Source organism: Parathielavia appendiculata (genome assembly GCF_033297405.1).
Source record: "Parathielavia appendiculata strain CBS 731.68 unplaced genomic scaffold N657scaffold_2, whole genome shotgun sequence".
In the NCBI taxonomy this organism is placed as follows: domain Eukaryota; kingdom Fungi; phylum Ascomycota; class Sordariomycetes; order Sordariales; family Chaetomiaceae; genus Parathielavia; species Parathielavia appendiculata.
In genome coordinates, this window is record NW_026944221.1 from 1,698,638 (window position 1) to 1,715,917 (window position 17,280).

General features: G+C 55.1%; 6 protein-coding genes across 6 annotated transcripts; 2 read left to right on the forward strand and 4 right to left on the reverse strand.

Moving 5' to 3' along the window:
• Positions 1-1,793: 1,793 nt before the first annotated feature.
• On the reverse strand, positions 1,794-4,429 carry N657DRAFT_704115 (ankyrin; the record flags this gene model as incomplete). Its single annotated transcript, XM_062797376.1, has 5 exons — positions 1,794-2,018; positions 2,162-2,330; positions 2,394-2,632; positions 3,303-3,365; positions 3,773-4,429. The coding sequence occupies 5 exons, from the start codon at positions 4,427-4,429 to the stop codon at positions 1,794-1,796; spliced, it is 1,353 nt and encodes a 450-aa protein (XP_062651035.1).
• A 1,000-nt stretch (positions 4,430-5,429) lies between these two features.
• N657DRAFT_202480 (uncharacterized protein) lies at positions 5,430-6,439 on the reverse strand. The gene has a single exon (XM_062786196.1). It carries the CDS (start codon positions 6,127-6,129, stop codon positions 5,536-5,538), a length of 594 nt encoding a protein of 197 aa, XP_062651036.1. The 5' UTR covers positions 6,130-6,439; the 3' UTR covers positions 5,430-5,535.
• A 1,428-nt stretch (positions 6,440-7,867) lies between these two features.
• N657DRAFT_566929 (carbohydrate-binding module family 1 protein) lies at positions 7,868-10,582 on the forward strand (the record flags this gene model as incomplete). Its single annotated transcript, XM_062788466.1, has 4 exons — positions 7,868-8,103; positions 8,158-9,031; positions 9,084-9,453; positions 9,504-10,582. The coding sequence occupies 4 exons, from the start codon at positions 7,868-7,870 to the stop codon at positions 10,580-10,582; spliced, it is 2,559 nt and encodes an 852-aa protein (XP_062651037.1).
• An 870-nt stretch (positions 10,583-11,452) lies between these two features.
• On the reverse strand, positions 11,453-11,970 carry N657DRAFT_202544 (uncharacterized protein). The gene has a single exon (XM_062786197.1). It carries the CDS (start codon positions 11,810-11,812, stop codon positions 11,543-11,545), a length of 270 nt encoding a protein of 89 aa, XP_062651038.1. The 5' UTR covers positions 11,813-11,970; the 3' UTR covers positions 11,453-11,542.
• A 1,172-nt stretch (positions 11,971-13,142) lies between these two features.
• On the reverse strand, positions 13,143-14,236 carry N657DRAFT_202603 (ankyrin). The gene is made up of 2 exons (XM_062786198.1): positions 13,258-14,236; positions 13,143-13,153 (listed from the first exon to the last, which is right to left on the reverse strand). Exon 1 carries the CDS (start codon positions 14,139-14,141, stop codon positions 13,461-13,463), a length of 681 nt encoding a protein of 226 aa, XP_062651039.1. The 5' UTR covers positions 14,142-14,236; the 3' UTR covers positions 13,143-13,153; positions 13,258-13,460.
• A 53-nt stretch (positions 14,237-14,289) lies between these two features.
• N657DRAFT_631122 (uncharacterized protein) lies at positions 14,290-17,153 on the forward strand (the record flags this gene model as incomplete). Its single annotated transcript, XM_062791035.1, has 9 exons — positions 14,290-14,536; positions 14,593-14,657; positions 14,828-14,877; positions 15,331-15,333; positions 15,442-15,841; positions 16,071-16,217; positions 16,289-16,421; positions 16,505-16,955; positions 16,997-17,153. The coding sequence occupies 9 exons, from the start codon at positions 14,290-14,292 to the stop codon at positions 17,151-17,153; spliced, it is 1,653 nt and encodes a 550-aa protein (XP_062651040.1).
• Between the last annotated feature and the right edge of the window lie 127 nt (positions 17,154-17,280).

Sequence of the window (17,280 nt, forward strand, 5' to 3'; positions counted from 1 at the left end):
CTCAAGCCCCAACTTCTGAAAGGGACTCCTCAAGGTTATACTTGACAACGGGGTGAGGTTCGGTGAAGCCGAAGGGTTCACAACAAGCAATGTCCAAGGGTACTGACAATCTTGCACTTGAGTTGCTTACTGGAGAACTCCCAGAGTCCTCCAGAACGAGTGACTATATACTGACACGATTCATCGAGTGCTCGCTGTGCTCGCAGTGCTATGCCTTCGATCGCTCCGAGCATCTTGCATGCTGCAATGTGCTCGTCTGTCTTGGCGTTATAGCACTCTAGCTTCATCCTGACTGGTCTGCCTTGCTTCCTTAAGTGATTGGCTCGGGCGTTCCTTGCACCCCGCATATGGCTTCTGGCATGCGGCCTGTTGTTAGTTGATTCGTGACAGTCCCTTGATGGACTACGAATACTATAGGTCACCAAGATGCCTCAAACTACTAACGAGACCCCTTCGCAGCCTGCCCTATCAAAAATTAGGTTGCGAGACACTAGGGAAGCTCTCAAAGTCCGATTTTAACCACTGTCGACCAGATTTCGAAGGGAATGTAAGCGGTTTCCCATTGGGTTACCCTTTTGGAGGCCGAGATACGTACACTTGAGAAGGCCAACGAAGTACTCTCCAAGCGCCGCAGAGCCAAAGGGACGCGTCTCCAGGAGCGCGGAGCTATTAATGAAAGCTAAGCTAGAGAAAATATAATAGAGCAGAGTGTAGTGAGAAGAGGAAGGGCGCGTTAAGAAGGAAAAATGAAGGGCCATCAAAGAGGCGTCGTGTGACGGAAGGTGCACTAGAGTTGGGATTATAGGTGCACTTCCGCATTGAGACTAGCCTGCGGAGGAGAGATGGTACTGCTGGTCCGTGCACCTACCATCTTCTCTACGCGATTCCTGCGCTCGTACTTTCCAGTTTTCTCTCTTCTCTTCAGCTTTCGATTAGCAGAATTGAGTAGTATTGCAGCGCCCTTGTGCCTGGCCATATATTGCTCGTTCCTCACGCATGCGGGGAAAAGCTGACAAGAGATGAGGAGTTACATGGTGATGTCGATCGTTGAATGCATCCGTGGTGCATCGTCAAGTCTATACTGTATATAATATGAAGGTGTTGCCGTTGGGATATGAGCGAGTTCAGTTTCACGTCCGTTCAATTAACCCCCTACCACCCAACTCTGCATGAAAACTCATACTTCTAGTGTGTTTGGACGCCAAGTGGGATTCGTCTCGAATACAGTCTTCGCTAGTTGAGTCTCCTGCATTCTCCGCGAAAAGCATGGCAGTCTTCCTTACAAAACGAATCGTGATACTAGGCTAGGAGCGAAGGCGACATGTGTTTAGGCGGCTTTGTTGCCAGAGCACAATCAGCCGCAGACCGATCAGCGGGTTCGCAATCTTCCAGGTTCCTCGGGTTCCCGGGGAAGTCGTTCCGGAGGATCAATGAATCAACCCAGCACTAGGTCCAAAGGCACCTCGGGAGCAAAGAGATGAATTCCAAAGGTCTACAGTAGCATGTATTACCATATTTGTGTACTCCGGCACAAGAATGCTTCAGAAAATCGATTTTCAGAGTGTGAAATTGCGCGAATAGGGTTGAGGTTTTATAAGTTGAGGGCCCATAGAGTCCTATTAGCTGACTCTGCATAATTGGTATTTAGATGGGTATCAACTGCTCAATAGTTCGCACTTCGTCTTAAACATATATTTTATCCGTACATTCTGCAAAGAGACGAACCTTCAACTTCCAGGCGGCCCACACCATTGACTTGAACATGGACCTAACCTTAGAGCCCTTTCGCCACCTCAGCTTGTTATCCACCGACTCCCAGCGCCTTCAAAAGGCCCTCCTCCAGAATGGGCTCCGACGGCCGCGTAGTAGAGTGCTGGGCCGCCCCATCTGTTGGCCCTCGCCGGGTGAACCAAGTTCCGTTCGACGAGGTAGTCTATCAAGGCCACGTTGTTGCACGTGGCGGCTGCGTGCAAGGCCGTGATGTTGGGGCCGGCATGTCCGCCGTAACCTTCTCTCGTCTGCGACACGGTAAGATACGCACCCCGCTCGATGGGGAAGATGGCGGCCTCAATGTGTCCGCAGCAAATGCCAATGTGAGGGCCGACCACTCCGAGTCGTCGTCGGGGTCCGCGCGGTACGGGAAGGACCGGCAGTTGCAAACTCCCTGGCTGAGGTCGTCCATCTGGGCACCGTGGTCGAGGAGCCACGCCAGCGCCTCGACATGGCCGTATTTTGCTGCGATGTGGATTGGACAAAAGCGACGGGTTGGCTCAGACACCATGGAGTTGACCTCGGCGCCGGCCTCGACGAGCCGTTCAAGAGTGCCAATGCTGTTGTGCTCGCAGGCTCACAGCACGGCGTCGGAGTTCCTCTCTTGCACTTTCTTCTGGTACAGTAGCGGAGTGATGAGGTTGGAAAGTCCGCGGCAGGATCTGGCGAGCGAGTTGAGGTCCGAGGAACCAAGGGTGTTGGCGATGCCCAGCATCAGCTCAGTGGGAAGGCTTCCAACCCCCGTGGCTGGCTGCGCGGGGCGCATGGACGAGGGCGACGGGGTGGCTGTCAACGCGTTGGTGGGCGTCTCTTGGCCATTGCTGTCGTGAATCGTCTTGTTGGTGGCCTTGATGGAATCGGCCTGCGAAACATCAAGAGCAGGAGTAGGAGGAGGTTTGAGACCAACTCTATACCAGGGGCAGTCAGCAGATCTGCACGCCCGAGATTCACCTGCCGCGTCTGACATGCCGGTAGTCTTTCATGCTGTCGTCATCGAAACGACCGTTCAAGGCTCCATGCGCATACGTTTGCATCGTATCTGACCCTGTTCGGCGTCACGCATACGCCTGAGACCATGCAGACTCAACGAGTTTCGTGCGCCTCTCAATGTCTATGCGCGTGATCAGGCACAGAAACCGGAGCATCGCGCACAAAATGCTCAGTGACGTGTCATTATAACTTCATGCAGCGCCACGTCCTGTGCACAAACGTATCTCGTCAGCTCTGGGCATCAGTAATGTACACGAGATTGCTAAGCTCAAATTGAACTGCGTCTATGTCCACTAATGTCAATACCGAGAGCCTTGCTCGAGACATAACTGCAAGCAGTAAAAGCTGAGCAGCTTGTGACGTTGCTGCTTGCTTCGTGAGGCAATCACAGTACTCTAACGTCAATAGCTGTTGCGAACAGCAAAGTTAGTTGCAGTGGCTAGAGGGTTAGATGCAGACGGACACGCATTGACAGCCATGCAGTACACAGAAACACCTTCCCAAGGTAATTAACTTATTCTCCATCTTGTCATATCAACTACATGTTTGGTGAGGCACTGCTTCACTCCGTGTTGCTCCTCATTGGAGTCATGCTCCTTCGGCACCTGGGCACATGTGCAATTGTTGCTAATCTATTAGAAAGTCATCATCGCTCGTCCTGTAACTGAACTTTTGCGGTCTGGTCGAGATGGTAGTGGCTCCAGCAACGGTGGCAAGCAATTACAGGCGAGCAGTCACAGGAAATACCGCATACTTCTGCAACTGATTTCACGCACTTGACCACATACTTGGCCGAGCCTCCTGCTCGGAAGAAATTCCGGAGAATAAAAGCAAGGCAAGTAGTAGAAAACACAAATGGATATCATTGATTACGTGCTATCCATGGTATGTGATTCCCATCATACCCTTGCCTCCTGATCGTATAACCACCAGTCTCCTGAAGCCATCAATCAAAACGGCCTGGACCGTTCTTCGGGCCAGAATCGAGGCTTGTAACATACCTCTCCCTTACCATAGCCGCGTCCTCCGGGAAGTCCCCATTCCTGATGAGGTGCTCAGCCTCCTCTCCAATGAGACGCTTAGCAAGTGCCGAAATCACGTCAGCTCTGGCTCGTTGAAGGGCATCAGCAACAGCCAGCCCTTTCTCCTTCTTTGCAAGAACCTGGAGCTCTATGCCGTGCTGCCGAAGCACACGGCAGATCTGGACGTGGCCTCCAAAGACGGCCCCGACCAGAGCGCTGTGGAGAACGAGCGGCGACTCGCCGACGCCGGTCTGCCGGAGAAACCACGAGAGGATCTCGTCCTGTCCGTGTCGCGCAGCCACTCCGACGGGGCCGTACTCCCATCCATCCTCGTCTTTGACGGCGGCAAAATCGGCGCCATGAGCGGCCAGGCGCTCAAGCACCGCAACGTGGCCGTGTCTTGCTGCGTGCATGGCGGCGCTTGCTCCCGTAGTCTCGACGTTGAATCGGTAGAGAAGGGGGTTCAGCAGCTCGTAGAGGCTGCGGCAGGTCCTGGCGAGGGCGTTAAGGTTCTTCGCCGTTAGAGGGCAGTGCCTCGTCGCGATGTCCAGGAAAAGCTCCACGGGCAGCGAGGTGATTGGCGATACTGGGCTTGAAGAGGAGCTTGTGGCCGCCGGGACGGCGGAACGCGAGTCAGCGTACGGCATGGCGTGAGCCGCAGACGAGCCAGCCTCGGCAGACGCACCGCTGGCCGTAGCCGGGGCGTCCTGGATGTGTCTATATGGTTGAGGTTGAAGGGCAGTTGGGAAGGAAAAGGAGAAGACATTGAAGCTGGGCTGGGGGGGTGATGGGAGAGGAATTTGTAGTCACCGCAGCCTCTCTCAACAGCAGGAACCCGTCAGGGATAGAGCTGTGGACGACAATGGTCGTCGTCCCAAGAAACCTGAACTCGTGACATTCGGACCAGATCTCCGAATATCCTTCTGCCTTCCACATATGCCACGCCATCGAGATGATTGAACCGTGACGTACACGGTACCCCTGTCCACGAACCCCTGAGGCAGCTGCAACGCCTTTGTTCCAACCTCGGGAGGAACTTGATATTAACCATTTAGTTCGAATTGAAGGGCAAAAAGCGAGGCAAGCAAGTCTGAGTGAGGTGAAGATGAAGGTGCGGGGAAGAAGCTGAGCCTTGCTCGAGCTGCTCACTCATGAGTCGTCCTCCAGCACAGGAATCGTTAGATTAGGTGACTTGAGCTTACCTTCTTTCTACTTACTAGTCGTGAGAATACCATGGTGCTTGTCAGCGTGATGGGAAATAGGACGAAGTGTTCATGTGGCCATCACTCTAGAACGACCTCCCCATCCTGCTCGCTCCCCGCATCGAGGCTATATCCGGGCAGCGTCTCCAGGCCACATGATCCCGTCCCAAGGCCTTGAAGCATCCGGTCCAAATGCACCGCCCTGTCCGCCCTCATCTTCCGAAGCCATTGATACGAATGCCATGGCACGTCCAAGTCCTTGGCCGAGTATAGCAGCACCGAGAGACTCGGCCCCTCAAAGTCCCCGTGTATCGCTCTCAGCATCTGATGCAGGTGCATGTCGTCGTCGGTTTGGGCGCGTTAGAGGTTGAAAATGAGTAGCTCGGTGAGGATGTTGGGGCTCATGGATGTAGTAGATCAGACCCGGGGGTTTAGGCGCTACCAGCTCATAAGAGCGCCAAGTTTAAGGTCGGACTTCCAGCATGATCTGTGCGGCTGGCGATGTTCATGGCCGCGTCAATTGTGTGCACCCGTGTGTTGCCGTGTATGGCCTAGCAATGCCCCTCAGAAAAGTTGTAGGGTTGGCGGCTTCCTCGACTGGATCTGGCCCGTTGCAACAGTGTACACCCGAGGACCCTGGATGGCCGCCCGGCAGAAAGACGAACTGGAGATCCAGATGCGAGTCTGCCGCGATGAAGGCAGGGGGATATGCAAGTGAGGCTCGGAATGAGGTATGATGCCTGAGCTGTGTGAGGATACGGTAGGGATGGAAGACACTGACACTTGGGGATCATCGCGCCACCAGAGTGCGTAGCCCCGTGCGAACTGTGTTGGACACCATCAGCAGCACTCCACATAGTCGAGAGTGATGAAGTCTGGGAGTACACAACCTCAGGAGATGATCCATGGAGTGAATGCCGAATCGGCGCCGTCAAAAGCGAACTATTCTTGGTGGCCAACATCTTAGGGAAAGCAGATGGAAAGACATCACGTAGCGGCAGCATTGGTTGTCGTCGATATGGATGCGGGGTGGGAAGGGAAGTTGAGATTGATGTATCAGGGGCCCTCGTTGTGGCCTTGAAGCTGCCACATGCAGGGCATTCCGATTGCCTGCCAACGGCAGGCCAGGCTCGATGCCAGGTCATTGGTTTTGTGCTGGTAGAAGTCGGTGGGACCAATCAGTGACGACTTGAAAGATGGAGCACCCATTGTCCGGCGAGGAGATGACTGTCGGGGCGAGAAATTCGCATGAGGGGGCATCGTCGGGGTTCTGGTACAAAAAGAAGTGGGCTCACGGCGGCAAGGTGTTCCGATGGAGGACCTCGAGGTTGTTCCAGCCCGGGATACGGCGGGTACACGTGGGGTTCGCCTGGCCAGGAGGGTGCCACTGCATCGGCGCTGCAAACTTGTCCAGGGAGGGCGGAGGCCGTGTTTCCATGAGAACTGTTGGATTTGGGACCTCGGTTCAGAAGCTGGGATGCAGCTGGCCAGCCCCAGTTAGGTAAGCGCTTTAAAAGTTTAAATCCTGTAAAACTTTGTTACAGGAGTGCGCACCTAGCATTTACCCCTACCTACAGCTTCCCTCTCTCTTTATATATATCTATAACGTTAGTTACTGATATACAAATAATCAAATCAAGTGTATTTAGAACCTTATTTGATGAATTCAAAGCCTAGATCTATACTTCACACTATCATAACTACTTATAACTAGCTAACGTGTTTTATCAGCGAATGCACCATATCAGCGAGTGCACCACTGGTAAGGGCTGCATATATATTTGGGTGCAGCACTAACAACGGGAATAAGCGGGGAATAAGCTGTTAGTACTTCGACTAAGTGTCTGTGCAGCCCTTACCAGTGGTGCACTCGCTGATAAAACGCGTTATTACTAATCTAACATGAATATTCGAGTAATTGCCGAGAGCAGCGCGTTAGTTTAGCTGCTCAACAACGATGATTAGGGAAAAAATAGATCAGATAACCTATAGTAAGTTCTTGCTATACTAATAGCAACCGGTTATCTGCGAGATGCAACCGGAGTTTGGGCCATTAGATCAAGAGCCGACCTGCAAACTTGAAAGTGGATGTTGAACTTTTGACGGGACGCTGTGAATGGAGCTGGCAAGGCGGATGCTGTCGGGTTAGGGTTAAAGCTGTTTCATACCAAACGTGTCCGAGAATCTATCTCACTGCGGGCGTTCCTGACTTCCTGTTCATTTCGGGCGAGCAACACAAGTGCCCCCACAGTTCCAGGTGGTCGTGATCCATCCCAACTCGAGCTTGTCTCTGAGGGGACAACCATGGCCGACTGCGTTTCTTTTCTTTTTTTTCTAACTTGACACTCCAGACTAAGTTTTATGTGCTGTGCGGTGCAATTTTCAACTCTCCGGTCAAAAAGATCGTGCCAAGACTGCCCGTCGATGAATTACCGAACTGGCGATGCACGGAGCAACATCCTCCACCCTCTTTCTAACGACGTCGCATCCACGGAAACGCGGGAGCCGCAAGCTGCTGCGACCCCGCAAATCGAGACAGTTCGTCATCCCACCACTGCCGATTCGAGGACTTTCTTGCGACCACCCGGCCTGCACTCTCCCGTCGACCTTCTCGTGCCGGTCTCCAGTTGGAACCATGGGCCCGGGCCAGGAACCGTCCCCTATGGCACCCCGGGTCGCTCTGGGTGCGTCCGCAGGCATGAGCGGGAAGCCGGCCAGATGCATGTGGCTTGCTGGTCAGCTAAGTCGGATGTCGTCCCGAGGCTAACGATGCCGCTCCTCTATATTAACTTCAATGTCCGTCCTGCCGCCGCCGCCTTCTGAGGCTTCGCTTGTTGTGCACCTCGTTAGCATCGATTTGGTCTTCTGTGCTCCACTTCAGCCATGAAGCGTCTATCGGCGTTGCAGCTTCTTCTTGCTGCCGTGGTGGCGACCGCCACGGCCGCCACATGGAAAAATGTCAACATCGGCGGTGGTGGCGGCTTCGTCCCGGGCATTGTGTTCCACCCGAAGACCAAGGGCGTTGCATATGCCCGCACGGATATTGGCGGTCTCTACAGACTGAACGCCGACGACTCGTGGACGCCGGTCACGGACAGCATCGGTACTGATGAGCGATGGTAAGACACTCCCGGACTCGGTAGACCCATGGCCCACTCACTCACGCTGAATAGGGGCAACTGGGGTATCGACGCCGTCGCCCTCGACCCTCAGGATGCCAACAAGGTCTATGCTGCCGTAGGCATGTACACCAACGACTGGGATCCAAATCCCGGCGCCATTATTCGCAGCTCCGACAAGGGAGTTACGTGGGCTTCGACCGATCTCCCCTTCAAGGTCGGAGGAAACATGCCTGGCCGCGGCATGGGCGAGAGACTGGCCGTGGACCCTGCCAACTCCAAGGTTCTTTACTTCGGTGCTCGCAGCGGAAACGGCCTGTGGAAGAGCACGGATGGCGGCGTGACCTGGGCCAAGGTTTCGTCCTTCACGAATCCCGGCACCTACATCCCTAACCCCAACGACGTCGGTGGATACAACGGCGACATCGTCGGTCTGACCTTCATCACCTTCGACTCGACCTCTGGGCTCACCAATGGTGCCACCTCCCGTATCTTTGTCGGAACTGCTGACAACATCACCGCCTCGGTTTACGTCTCCAACGACGCCGGGGCCACCTGGGCTCCGGTTGCTGGCCAGCCCAAGCAATTCTTCCCGCACAAGTGCAAGCTTCAGCCTGACGAGAAGGCCCTGTACCTCACTTACAGTGACGGCGCCGGCCCATACGATGGCACTCTGGGTGCTGTTTACCGCTACGACATCACCGCTGGCACCTGGAAGGACATTACCCCCGTCTCGGGCAGCGACCTGTACTTTGGCTTTGGCGGTCTGGGCGTCGACATGCAGAAGCCTGGAACCATCATGGTTGCGACTCTGAACTCCTGGTGGCCCGATGCCCAGATCTTCAGGTCGACCGACTCGGGTGCTACCTGGTCCCGGATTTGGGAGTGGGCCGCCTATCCAAACCAGAACTGGTACTATGGGCTTTATGTAAGTTTGTGCCACAACGCTGCTTCTGAGTGCACATCACTGACGCTCATAGACCGACAATGCTCCCTGGATCAACACCGGCTTCATCTCCCGGGACACTAAGCGCCTGGGTTGGATGATTGAGGCGCTCGAGATCAACCCCCTGGACAGCGACCATTGGCTGTATGGAACCGGCCTGACCCTCTTTGGCGGTCATGATCTGACCAAGTGGGATACCCCAACCCGTAATGTCACGATTTCGTCGCTTGCGGTTGGCATCGAGGAGATGGCTGTTCTGGGGCTTGCTTCTGCCCCTGGTGGAACGGAACTCCTCGCTGCTGTCGGTGACAATTCTGGTTTCACTTTCCGGAGTAGCAGCGACCTGGGTACCTCGCCCAACACGCCGTGGATGGACCCGATATATACGAGCTCCACTGACGTTGGTGAGTTGGTCCCAGTCACCAGCCCCTGCGTATTGTTCTGACATTTGCAGACTATGCCGGCAACAAGCCCGAAAACGTCGTGCGTGTCGGCAACACCAACAACGCCCCGCAGATCGCTCTCTCAACCGACGGCGGCCGTACCTGGAGCGCACACTACGGCACCGATACCACCAAGAACAGCGGCACACTTGCCTACTCGGCCGACGCCGACACTATCGTCTGGTCGTCAGGCAACGCCGGGATCCTGCGGTCTCAGAATCAGGGCACCTTCACCGCCGTGGCGGCCGTCCCCTCGGGTGCCGTCATCGCCGCCGACAAGCGCAACAACACCGTCTTCTATGCCGGCTCCGGAGCCAGCTTCTATCGCAGCACTGACACGGGCGCCACCTTCACCACGGTCACCTCTGCCTTCGGCAGCCAGGTGACCGCCGTCAAGGACATCGCTGCCCACCCGGTTGTTGCCGGCGAGGTTTGGGTCAGCACCAACGCTGGTCTCTTCCGCAGTATTAATTATGGCTCGACTTTTGCCCAGGTTGGAGCCGGCAGCATCAGCAGGACGGAGCAGGTTGCATTTGGCAAGGGGGATGGGTCCGCTTGGAACGTGTACGCCTTTGGCGCCGGTGCCGCTGGTAACAAGCTGTACGCCTCCTCTGACAATGGCGCGTCCTGGGTGGACATCCAGGGCAGCCAGAACTTTGGCTCCATGGGTGCGAACAGGCTCGTCGGCAGCAGCAACGTCGCCGGCCAGGTGTATGTCGGCACCAACGGCCGCGGTGTCATGTACGCCAAAGTGTCTGTGCCGGGTGGCGGCAGCAGCACTTCGACGTCCTCGGTCGTATCCTCGTCGACTCGGACTTCGTCGGCCTCCAAGACAAGCAGCGTGCAGACTACCCTGACAACTTCGACCATCAAGACTACGTCGTCGACATCGGTGAAGACGACGACGACAACCAAGTCGACAAGCACTATCAAGACCACCTCGACCACGAGCTCGGCGCCCTCCACCTCGGCCACTGCGCTAGCTCCAAGATGGGGACAGTGCGGAGGGCTATCGTGGACGGGTCCTACGCAGTGTGTTTCGCCATACACTTGCAAAAAGCAGAACGACTGGTACTGGCAGTGCCTCTGAGGGAGGCTGCGTTAGAAGCTGGGGTGGACTAGGTGGGAGTTGAGTATAATTTGTTCTCTGTACATATTCACTTCATTACCCCGTACATGATTTAGCCAAGTATATACGGCGACTGTCTGCGACATTTAGGGGATCCTCCACAGTTCAGGGGTAGGGTTGTTTGCAACCCCTGAGCCCTTTCTAAGGTCACATCGTTGGCAAACAAATAAACAAACTACTGGCACCACACTTGCACACAATCAAACCCCGGTGTGTTTATTGGCACAAAATATAAGAAAGGAACAAAGATAAAACTATTTGGTATTCACCTTCTTTTCTTCTTTCTCCTCTTCTTACACTTTCTTCTCTTTCTCTTCTCCTTTCTTCTGCTTTTCTTCTCCTTCTCTTGGTTTCTTTGTCTTTCTTCTTTCTCTATTCACTCATTTCTATCTTCCCATTTGCTGCTTTTCCTCCCTTCTTCTTTGCATTCCCCTTATCCTTTTTCCTACTAGGCCTGCCACGTGCCACGATGTGCTAACAAACAAACAAAGTAACAAACAAACCAGGGTTGGATTGAATCTGCAGTAAGGTACAGTAATATATCACGTACCCCGTTCACAATGCAACTTCATCAGCGACGCAGTGCCGCTTGAAGTGGTACAGCGGGTGGCGCTGTGCGAGCCAGGTTCTGTACTCTGTAGAGGCGCGGTCCAGCCAGCGGATGCGGCAGTGCTGCCGGAAGTCGTGCACCTCTGCTTGGGCGAGGCGGAAGCCGGCGTAGCGCGCTTTGTGGAAGATCATGAGGGCCAGCAGGTTTGGGTTGGTGCGGATTTGGTTCTGGCGGAGGAGATATCTGTGGGTATGGACTTGTTTTGGGCTTGTGGTTGGGGGCAGGGGCGGTGGTGGTCTCGGGGCTGAGCTCGTGCGGATGGCGTGATGGGCTGCTTTGTAGGCTTCTTGGGTGAGGTTGGGAAAGTGGAGTTATTCGATTTGCCATTGCCGGTTGAGGTCCGCCCAGGGAAGGGGGTCCATTGCGAGGAGGAGGCAAAGGCGGGTGTGGATTTCGTAGAGGGCTTGGTAGATGGACTCGGCGCGGGAGATGCGTGTGTGGCACAGTTGGCGGAGGTGGTGCATGCGGAGGATTAGGTGAGGTGGGAGGCTGGAGGTGGCATAGCTTACCCTTGCGCGGCGGTCTTCGAGGACCTGTAAGGGGGGCCGGTCAGTTTGGTGGGTTTGTAGGTGAAATGGCATGCTGGTGCTGCTTGGCCGTTGGGCCAGATACGGCGATGCTGTCAGCCGCCCTGTGAGCTGGTAAGTGTGCCTCTCTAAAGAGTGAGACCTTATTTTGCCCGCTACCTTAGTCAAGCGCCCTTGCGGAGTCTTGCCGTGGTTTTATACATACGGACCTGATTCCTTGCAGAGTTCAGGTTGTTCCGGCTTTTAAGAGGGCAGACTGTCCAGGCGGGCAGCATGGGGAATGTAGGAATGGTCATGGGAATTCAAGGGTAGGCCTTTGAACAACACCGTTGTCTAGTCATCAGTGGGACTATTGTTTTACATCGAAGTTATTGGTTCTTTGACCGCTTTGTTGCTGTGGGTAACATTCTTGCCATCGATTTTTTCCCTTTGTGTCCCTCCAGGACCGGGTACAATATCGAAACATTAAGCCCAACGGAAGTGCTGAGGTCTAGTTACTTGCCTGCTGCTGGCGACTGGCTTCTTGATACTTGATTTTCATTGCCTCGTCGTACGTGCTTCACTGTCTGCCACTCCATCCACTTCCTCTCTGTTGCAAGACAGGAATCGTGTCAAGATCCGCGTGGATCGGAGCGCGGGTCGTAGGATGAGTCTCCACCAGGCCGAGATTCGACCTTGTTGATACGAACTAGAGACCCTGTGTTGCCCCAGGAATCTGCCTGGCATCGTGTTAACCGACCTCGTACTTGTAAGTACTTATACTGCTCTTCTAGCGTGCTCCTCAATGGTCCATACGATGCGGCGATGCAATGGCTGAGTAAGAAACCAAAGCATTATAGTAGTGCCCACTGCATTTAATCAGGTCGGACTCCGCACCAAAGAGGGTAGTCATCCTCAAACTCGTTTCCGGAGAGAACCATCGGGTAACCCAGCTCAGCCAGCTTCGCATCAAGGGCCACATGGGAGTTTGTTCCAGCTCACGGATCCCGCAACGCCTGTATGACGGCTTGACATCCCGATTCATACAATTGGCAGCCCTCCAAACGTCGGAGCCCAGAAGGCCAGGAACGAGCGTTTCAAGGGATCTTCGGCGACGCGTCAGTGGCCCCCTTGGCATGCTAGGCTCAGCGGTCCAGCACGATTGCAGTCGTGGACGTCGAGCGTAAGCCATACCTGATCCAGACACTCTCGGTGGACAAGCATGCTGGCGATATCATCGTAGCCAATTGTGCAAACTAGAAGGAGTAAGTTCAAACTCGAAGTAATGAACCCCTTTCGGCCCGAGTGACCTAGGTTGAGGTCTAATCTCTGGCTCTGAAGCAACTCGTCGCTTAGAAGCAGCGACACAGCTGCCGCCGAGCGGGCCTGGATTGCGATCATAAGCGGCGTGTCTGCCTGATAACTGCCGCGGTTAGGGTCTACCCGATGGAGGCTGAGAAGAAAGCGCATGATTCCAATCTGCTCGTGCTCAAAGGCGGCAGCAAGCGGTGATTTCTTGCCTGAATGGTTCAAAGGAGGGCAGGGTTCGACCCCTTCCTCAACGAGATACTGGACCATGTCCAAATGTTTCAGCCGCGGCAGCCATGGCAATTGGCTTTCGGAGCAATGATGGGCTAGCGTGCTGCTGGAGTGCCTTGAGAACGTCCAGCACACCCCAGTCCGCCGCCCGCCAAAGCAAATCTTTCACTCTCTGCTCGTGTAATCAAGCTGGAGCGGAAGTGTCGTAAAGATGAGGGGCAATTGTGATAGCAGCCTTTCGATGCCTGGATCGGGCCGCCTCGGACTCGCTCCTTCCAGCCTTCAGCACGCGGAGTGTGAAATCGACATGGCCGTGAGCGGCGGCAAGCTCGGCAGCTGCCTCGCCCTTGTTGTTAGCTTCGGCCACTTGGACGTCGTCCGGTCCAAGGCCTTCGTCTATGACTATCTTTGAGTACAGGCTCAGAACTGCCTCGAGCATTTTGGAATCGCCTCGTTCAGCTGCTAGATGCAAAGCATTGTTGCCATCGTTGTTTGCGGCCACTACGGCATTGAGCAGGGGCAGATTAAGAGAGCACAAGCGATTCACAAACTCGTAAGAGCCGTGCTGGACGGCGACATGAATTGGCGTTGCGCCGTCCCAGCTGCGATGTATGTCGAGGTCGGCACCCGCATCGATCAGCGGCTCGATGGCTTCGGAAACATTCCATCTTGCAGGGACGTGAAGGGCTGGTTCGGACATGCTGTTCGTCGCAATCAAGACAGCCTGCTCCTGGCCATTAACCAATCGAGCCATCCCGAAGGCGATGCTGTCAGGGCAGATGACGGCCCTATGTAGAGCAGTGTTGCCCTCAAAATCGGCGACTCCGACTTCTGATACCACCTCACGGTTCCCAATGAGAGCCATGACTATGTGAGAAAGACCAGTGCAGCGCCCAGTTCAGTGGGGTACGTTGTTGTTTGTCTTGGGCCTTGTGGTTGACCCCAGAGGTCCCGGACAGCAGCGCGGCAACGAGCGTCTCGGATGATTCGACCGGGCATACGTTGACGGCGCAATGAAGCGGGGAGCGGCAATCGCGGTCGGCCAGGTTGACGTCTATGCCGGGATGTTCGAGCAGAGCCTGGACGGTAGGCAAGCTGCCAGCAGAGGCGGCGAGCTGCAAAGGGGTCTTGCCTTTGGGATCTTGGGCGTTGGGATCAATGTTGGGATGGCTCAGCAGTGCTTCAAGCGCCTCCGGGTCCGCCCGGGAGACGGCGATGTAAAGGGCTGTGGCGCCATTGGCGTTGTGAACGTTTACATTGGTGGGTTTGCGTATGAGCAGTTCTCCTGAGTTTGGTGATGTCGCCCGAAGCCACAGCCTTATGGATGGCCTTTGTCTTTGTCAACCGCCAGGGAGCTATGGTGCCGGAGGAAATCAAGGAAGTAGCTTAAGGCGGAATGGTCGGGCAGCAGTCTTAGCCCAAATGAATGCTAAATAAGGGAAGGAACGAAGGGCTGGCCCATGATGAGGGGCCAGCAAAATGGAATCGTTGCCCACCTCAGGAATGCCCTTCTTTCTGTGGCTGTGTCCAGCTTAAAACTATCAGTTACAGGCGCTTAACGGACTAACAAAGGCGACGAACAAAATTGACGTTTCGCTGGTGTAAGTTGGGCAGGGTAACGTGCAGGTTGGTAATGTTGAACAGCCCGAGTGCTTCCAAACAGGCCCAGGGCAACCACTTTCCACCTCTGCTCCTCCTGCCACGGAAACAAACCTGGAAGCAGCTCGAGTCACTGCATAATCCTGTTCTGCGAGTTTCAGTCTTGCAATGCAATGTTACCGCCTGGGGAAGAACCCCTGGCAAGTCGCGTGCATGGCATTTCAGATAGCTTGCTTTACCTCCACTGCATGTATTGCACGTTACAAGCCATGCAGCAATCACTGCAGACCGTGACATGTTGCGCCGCATTGGGCGAGACCTGAGGCTGCCGTTGTCGACACAAGCAAGCAGCGAGCATTCTAACCCACCACCAACATGAGCATCCTTTGTCGAAACGCTGAATTTTCGGCATGCATGCGTTGCATCTGATGAGATATGGCAAACCAGCTCGTTAGCTGGTACGTGTCCCCGTGGCGGAAAACAGCAGAGAAAAGCAGACACAGCTTCGGGATGGTGGCTGACACGGAATCTAGAACAAATGGAGACCGTACGCGAGGCACTTTCAGCATCATTGTGACCTGCACCGCCATCATATTCGCGTGTACCTGGACTATCCAGCACCTCAACGTGCCCCTTGCCCATGATGGGGAGCTGCGCAGGTGCCTTCGGGTCTCTAAATGGATGCTCGTCACCATCCTACTTCCCGAACTCATCCTGGCCCACGCCATCCTCGAATTGGCCATGGCAGTCCGATGCATGGACCTGATGCAGGCCGCTCTCCGCGATGACCGCAGACAGGGCGAGATAGATGTCAAGTATCCGTCCTGGCTGACCGACCTCCGAAACTGGTCAACCCGCTGCCGGACCATGTGCGCCACACCGGGACTGACATCGCTGCACGACGGTCCTGGCGACGAGGAGAAGCAGAGCCAACCTTTGGAGAGCTCGTCGCGGCAAACCACACAAGTGGACCTTGACACACGCTTTATTTTGCCGACATGGGCGGTTTGGTCTACACTCCGTCACTCGACTGGTTGCCTCCCGGGTCGACTACCCCCAAGCCCGCTGCGCGTCCTCTGACGGGAATTCAGCTCGCCATGTATCTCCGTTTCCTTCAGTACTCGGCCATTACCGAAGCCAATTAAAGGACAAGAGCAAGACGGATGGCCTTGCCAAAGCCTTCTCCGTTTTGCAGATATCCAACCTCGTCCTCTCCCTCAGTGTCCGCCGCATCCAGGGCTTACCCATCTCCCAACTCGAAGTCCTGATACTTGCCTTTTCCGTCTGCGGCGTTGCTACTTATGCCGTTTACTGGTACAAGCCCAAGGACGTTTCTGTTGCGGTACAGACCGGGGGAGCCTGGAGTATTCCAATTTACACCTCCCAACCAACACCTACCTAAGCCACGACAAGCTCGCTTTCCAAACCCTCAAATCCTTCGACAGCTTCTTGAGAGTGCTGATATACGACCTGGGCCAAAAGGATTACAGCGAGCATCGTGTCCCCAACGATAACATCCCCGCCCACGACATGGGCTTCACACACGGTGCTACCCTCCTGCTGGCCCTAGTTTCCGCTATCTTCTGCAATCTCCATGCCATTCCATGAACTTTGACTTTCCGACGGCAGAAGAAGCAATTGTTTGGCACGTTTGCACCATTCTGACCATCCTGATCCCGCCGCTCGGCTTGCTGGGCATTCCGCTGTCCCAGGCCACATGGCGTCATGGTAACCCGCGAGACTTTCTATACGCCACGGCACAAGTCTTGCGCAAACTTTCCTGCCGGCTCAAGGAGGCAGACGAGAAACGCGAGGTTGCAATAGCCCGACGAGCGCTGGGAGGCGGGTACCACTGGAGTGTCGACACCGAAAACCGCTATGCCAGAGGGCTCTACAGGGACTTGCTCTGGCCGGATAACAGTGCCTTCAAGTACGGACCGGCTCTCCGGCAGAAGATGCTCGACTTCATCGACAAGAAGGAGCCCTTCCAGCACCGACCCGATCTTGACTGCCACGGGACTACGCGTTGCATCTACGCCAGCTCTTTCTCCTCGTGGATGGGCAGGGGCCCAAGAAGATGGTCGAGAAGGCGGCAAGGGCCAACGTGTTTCCTCGTCGCAGCCTTCCGACCGCCTTCAAATCTGCGTTTCTCTACGTGGCCATGGGCTCGTATTGCGCAGCTAGGCCCCTTCTGGTTGCGGTTGGCCTGTCCAGTCTGCGTGCCATGCCACAAGGCGTTTACAATGCAACCTGGGCTGACTACATGCCCGCTATCTAAACTCTTTTAACCCCGTTTCTCAGGTTGGGATAGAGCTTGCCGGTATATGTTGGGCCAAGCCGGCTGCAGCATAAAGGGGGTCGCTACAAGATACATCCAGATACTTTGCAGCGCCTCAGTATAAACT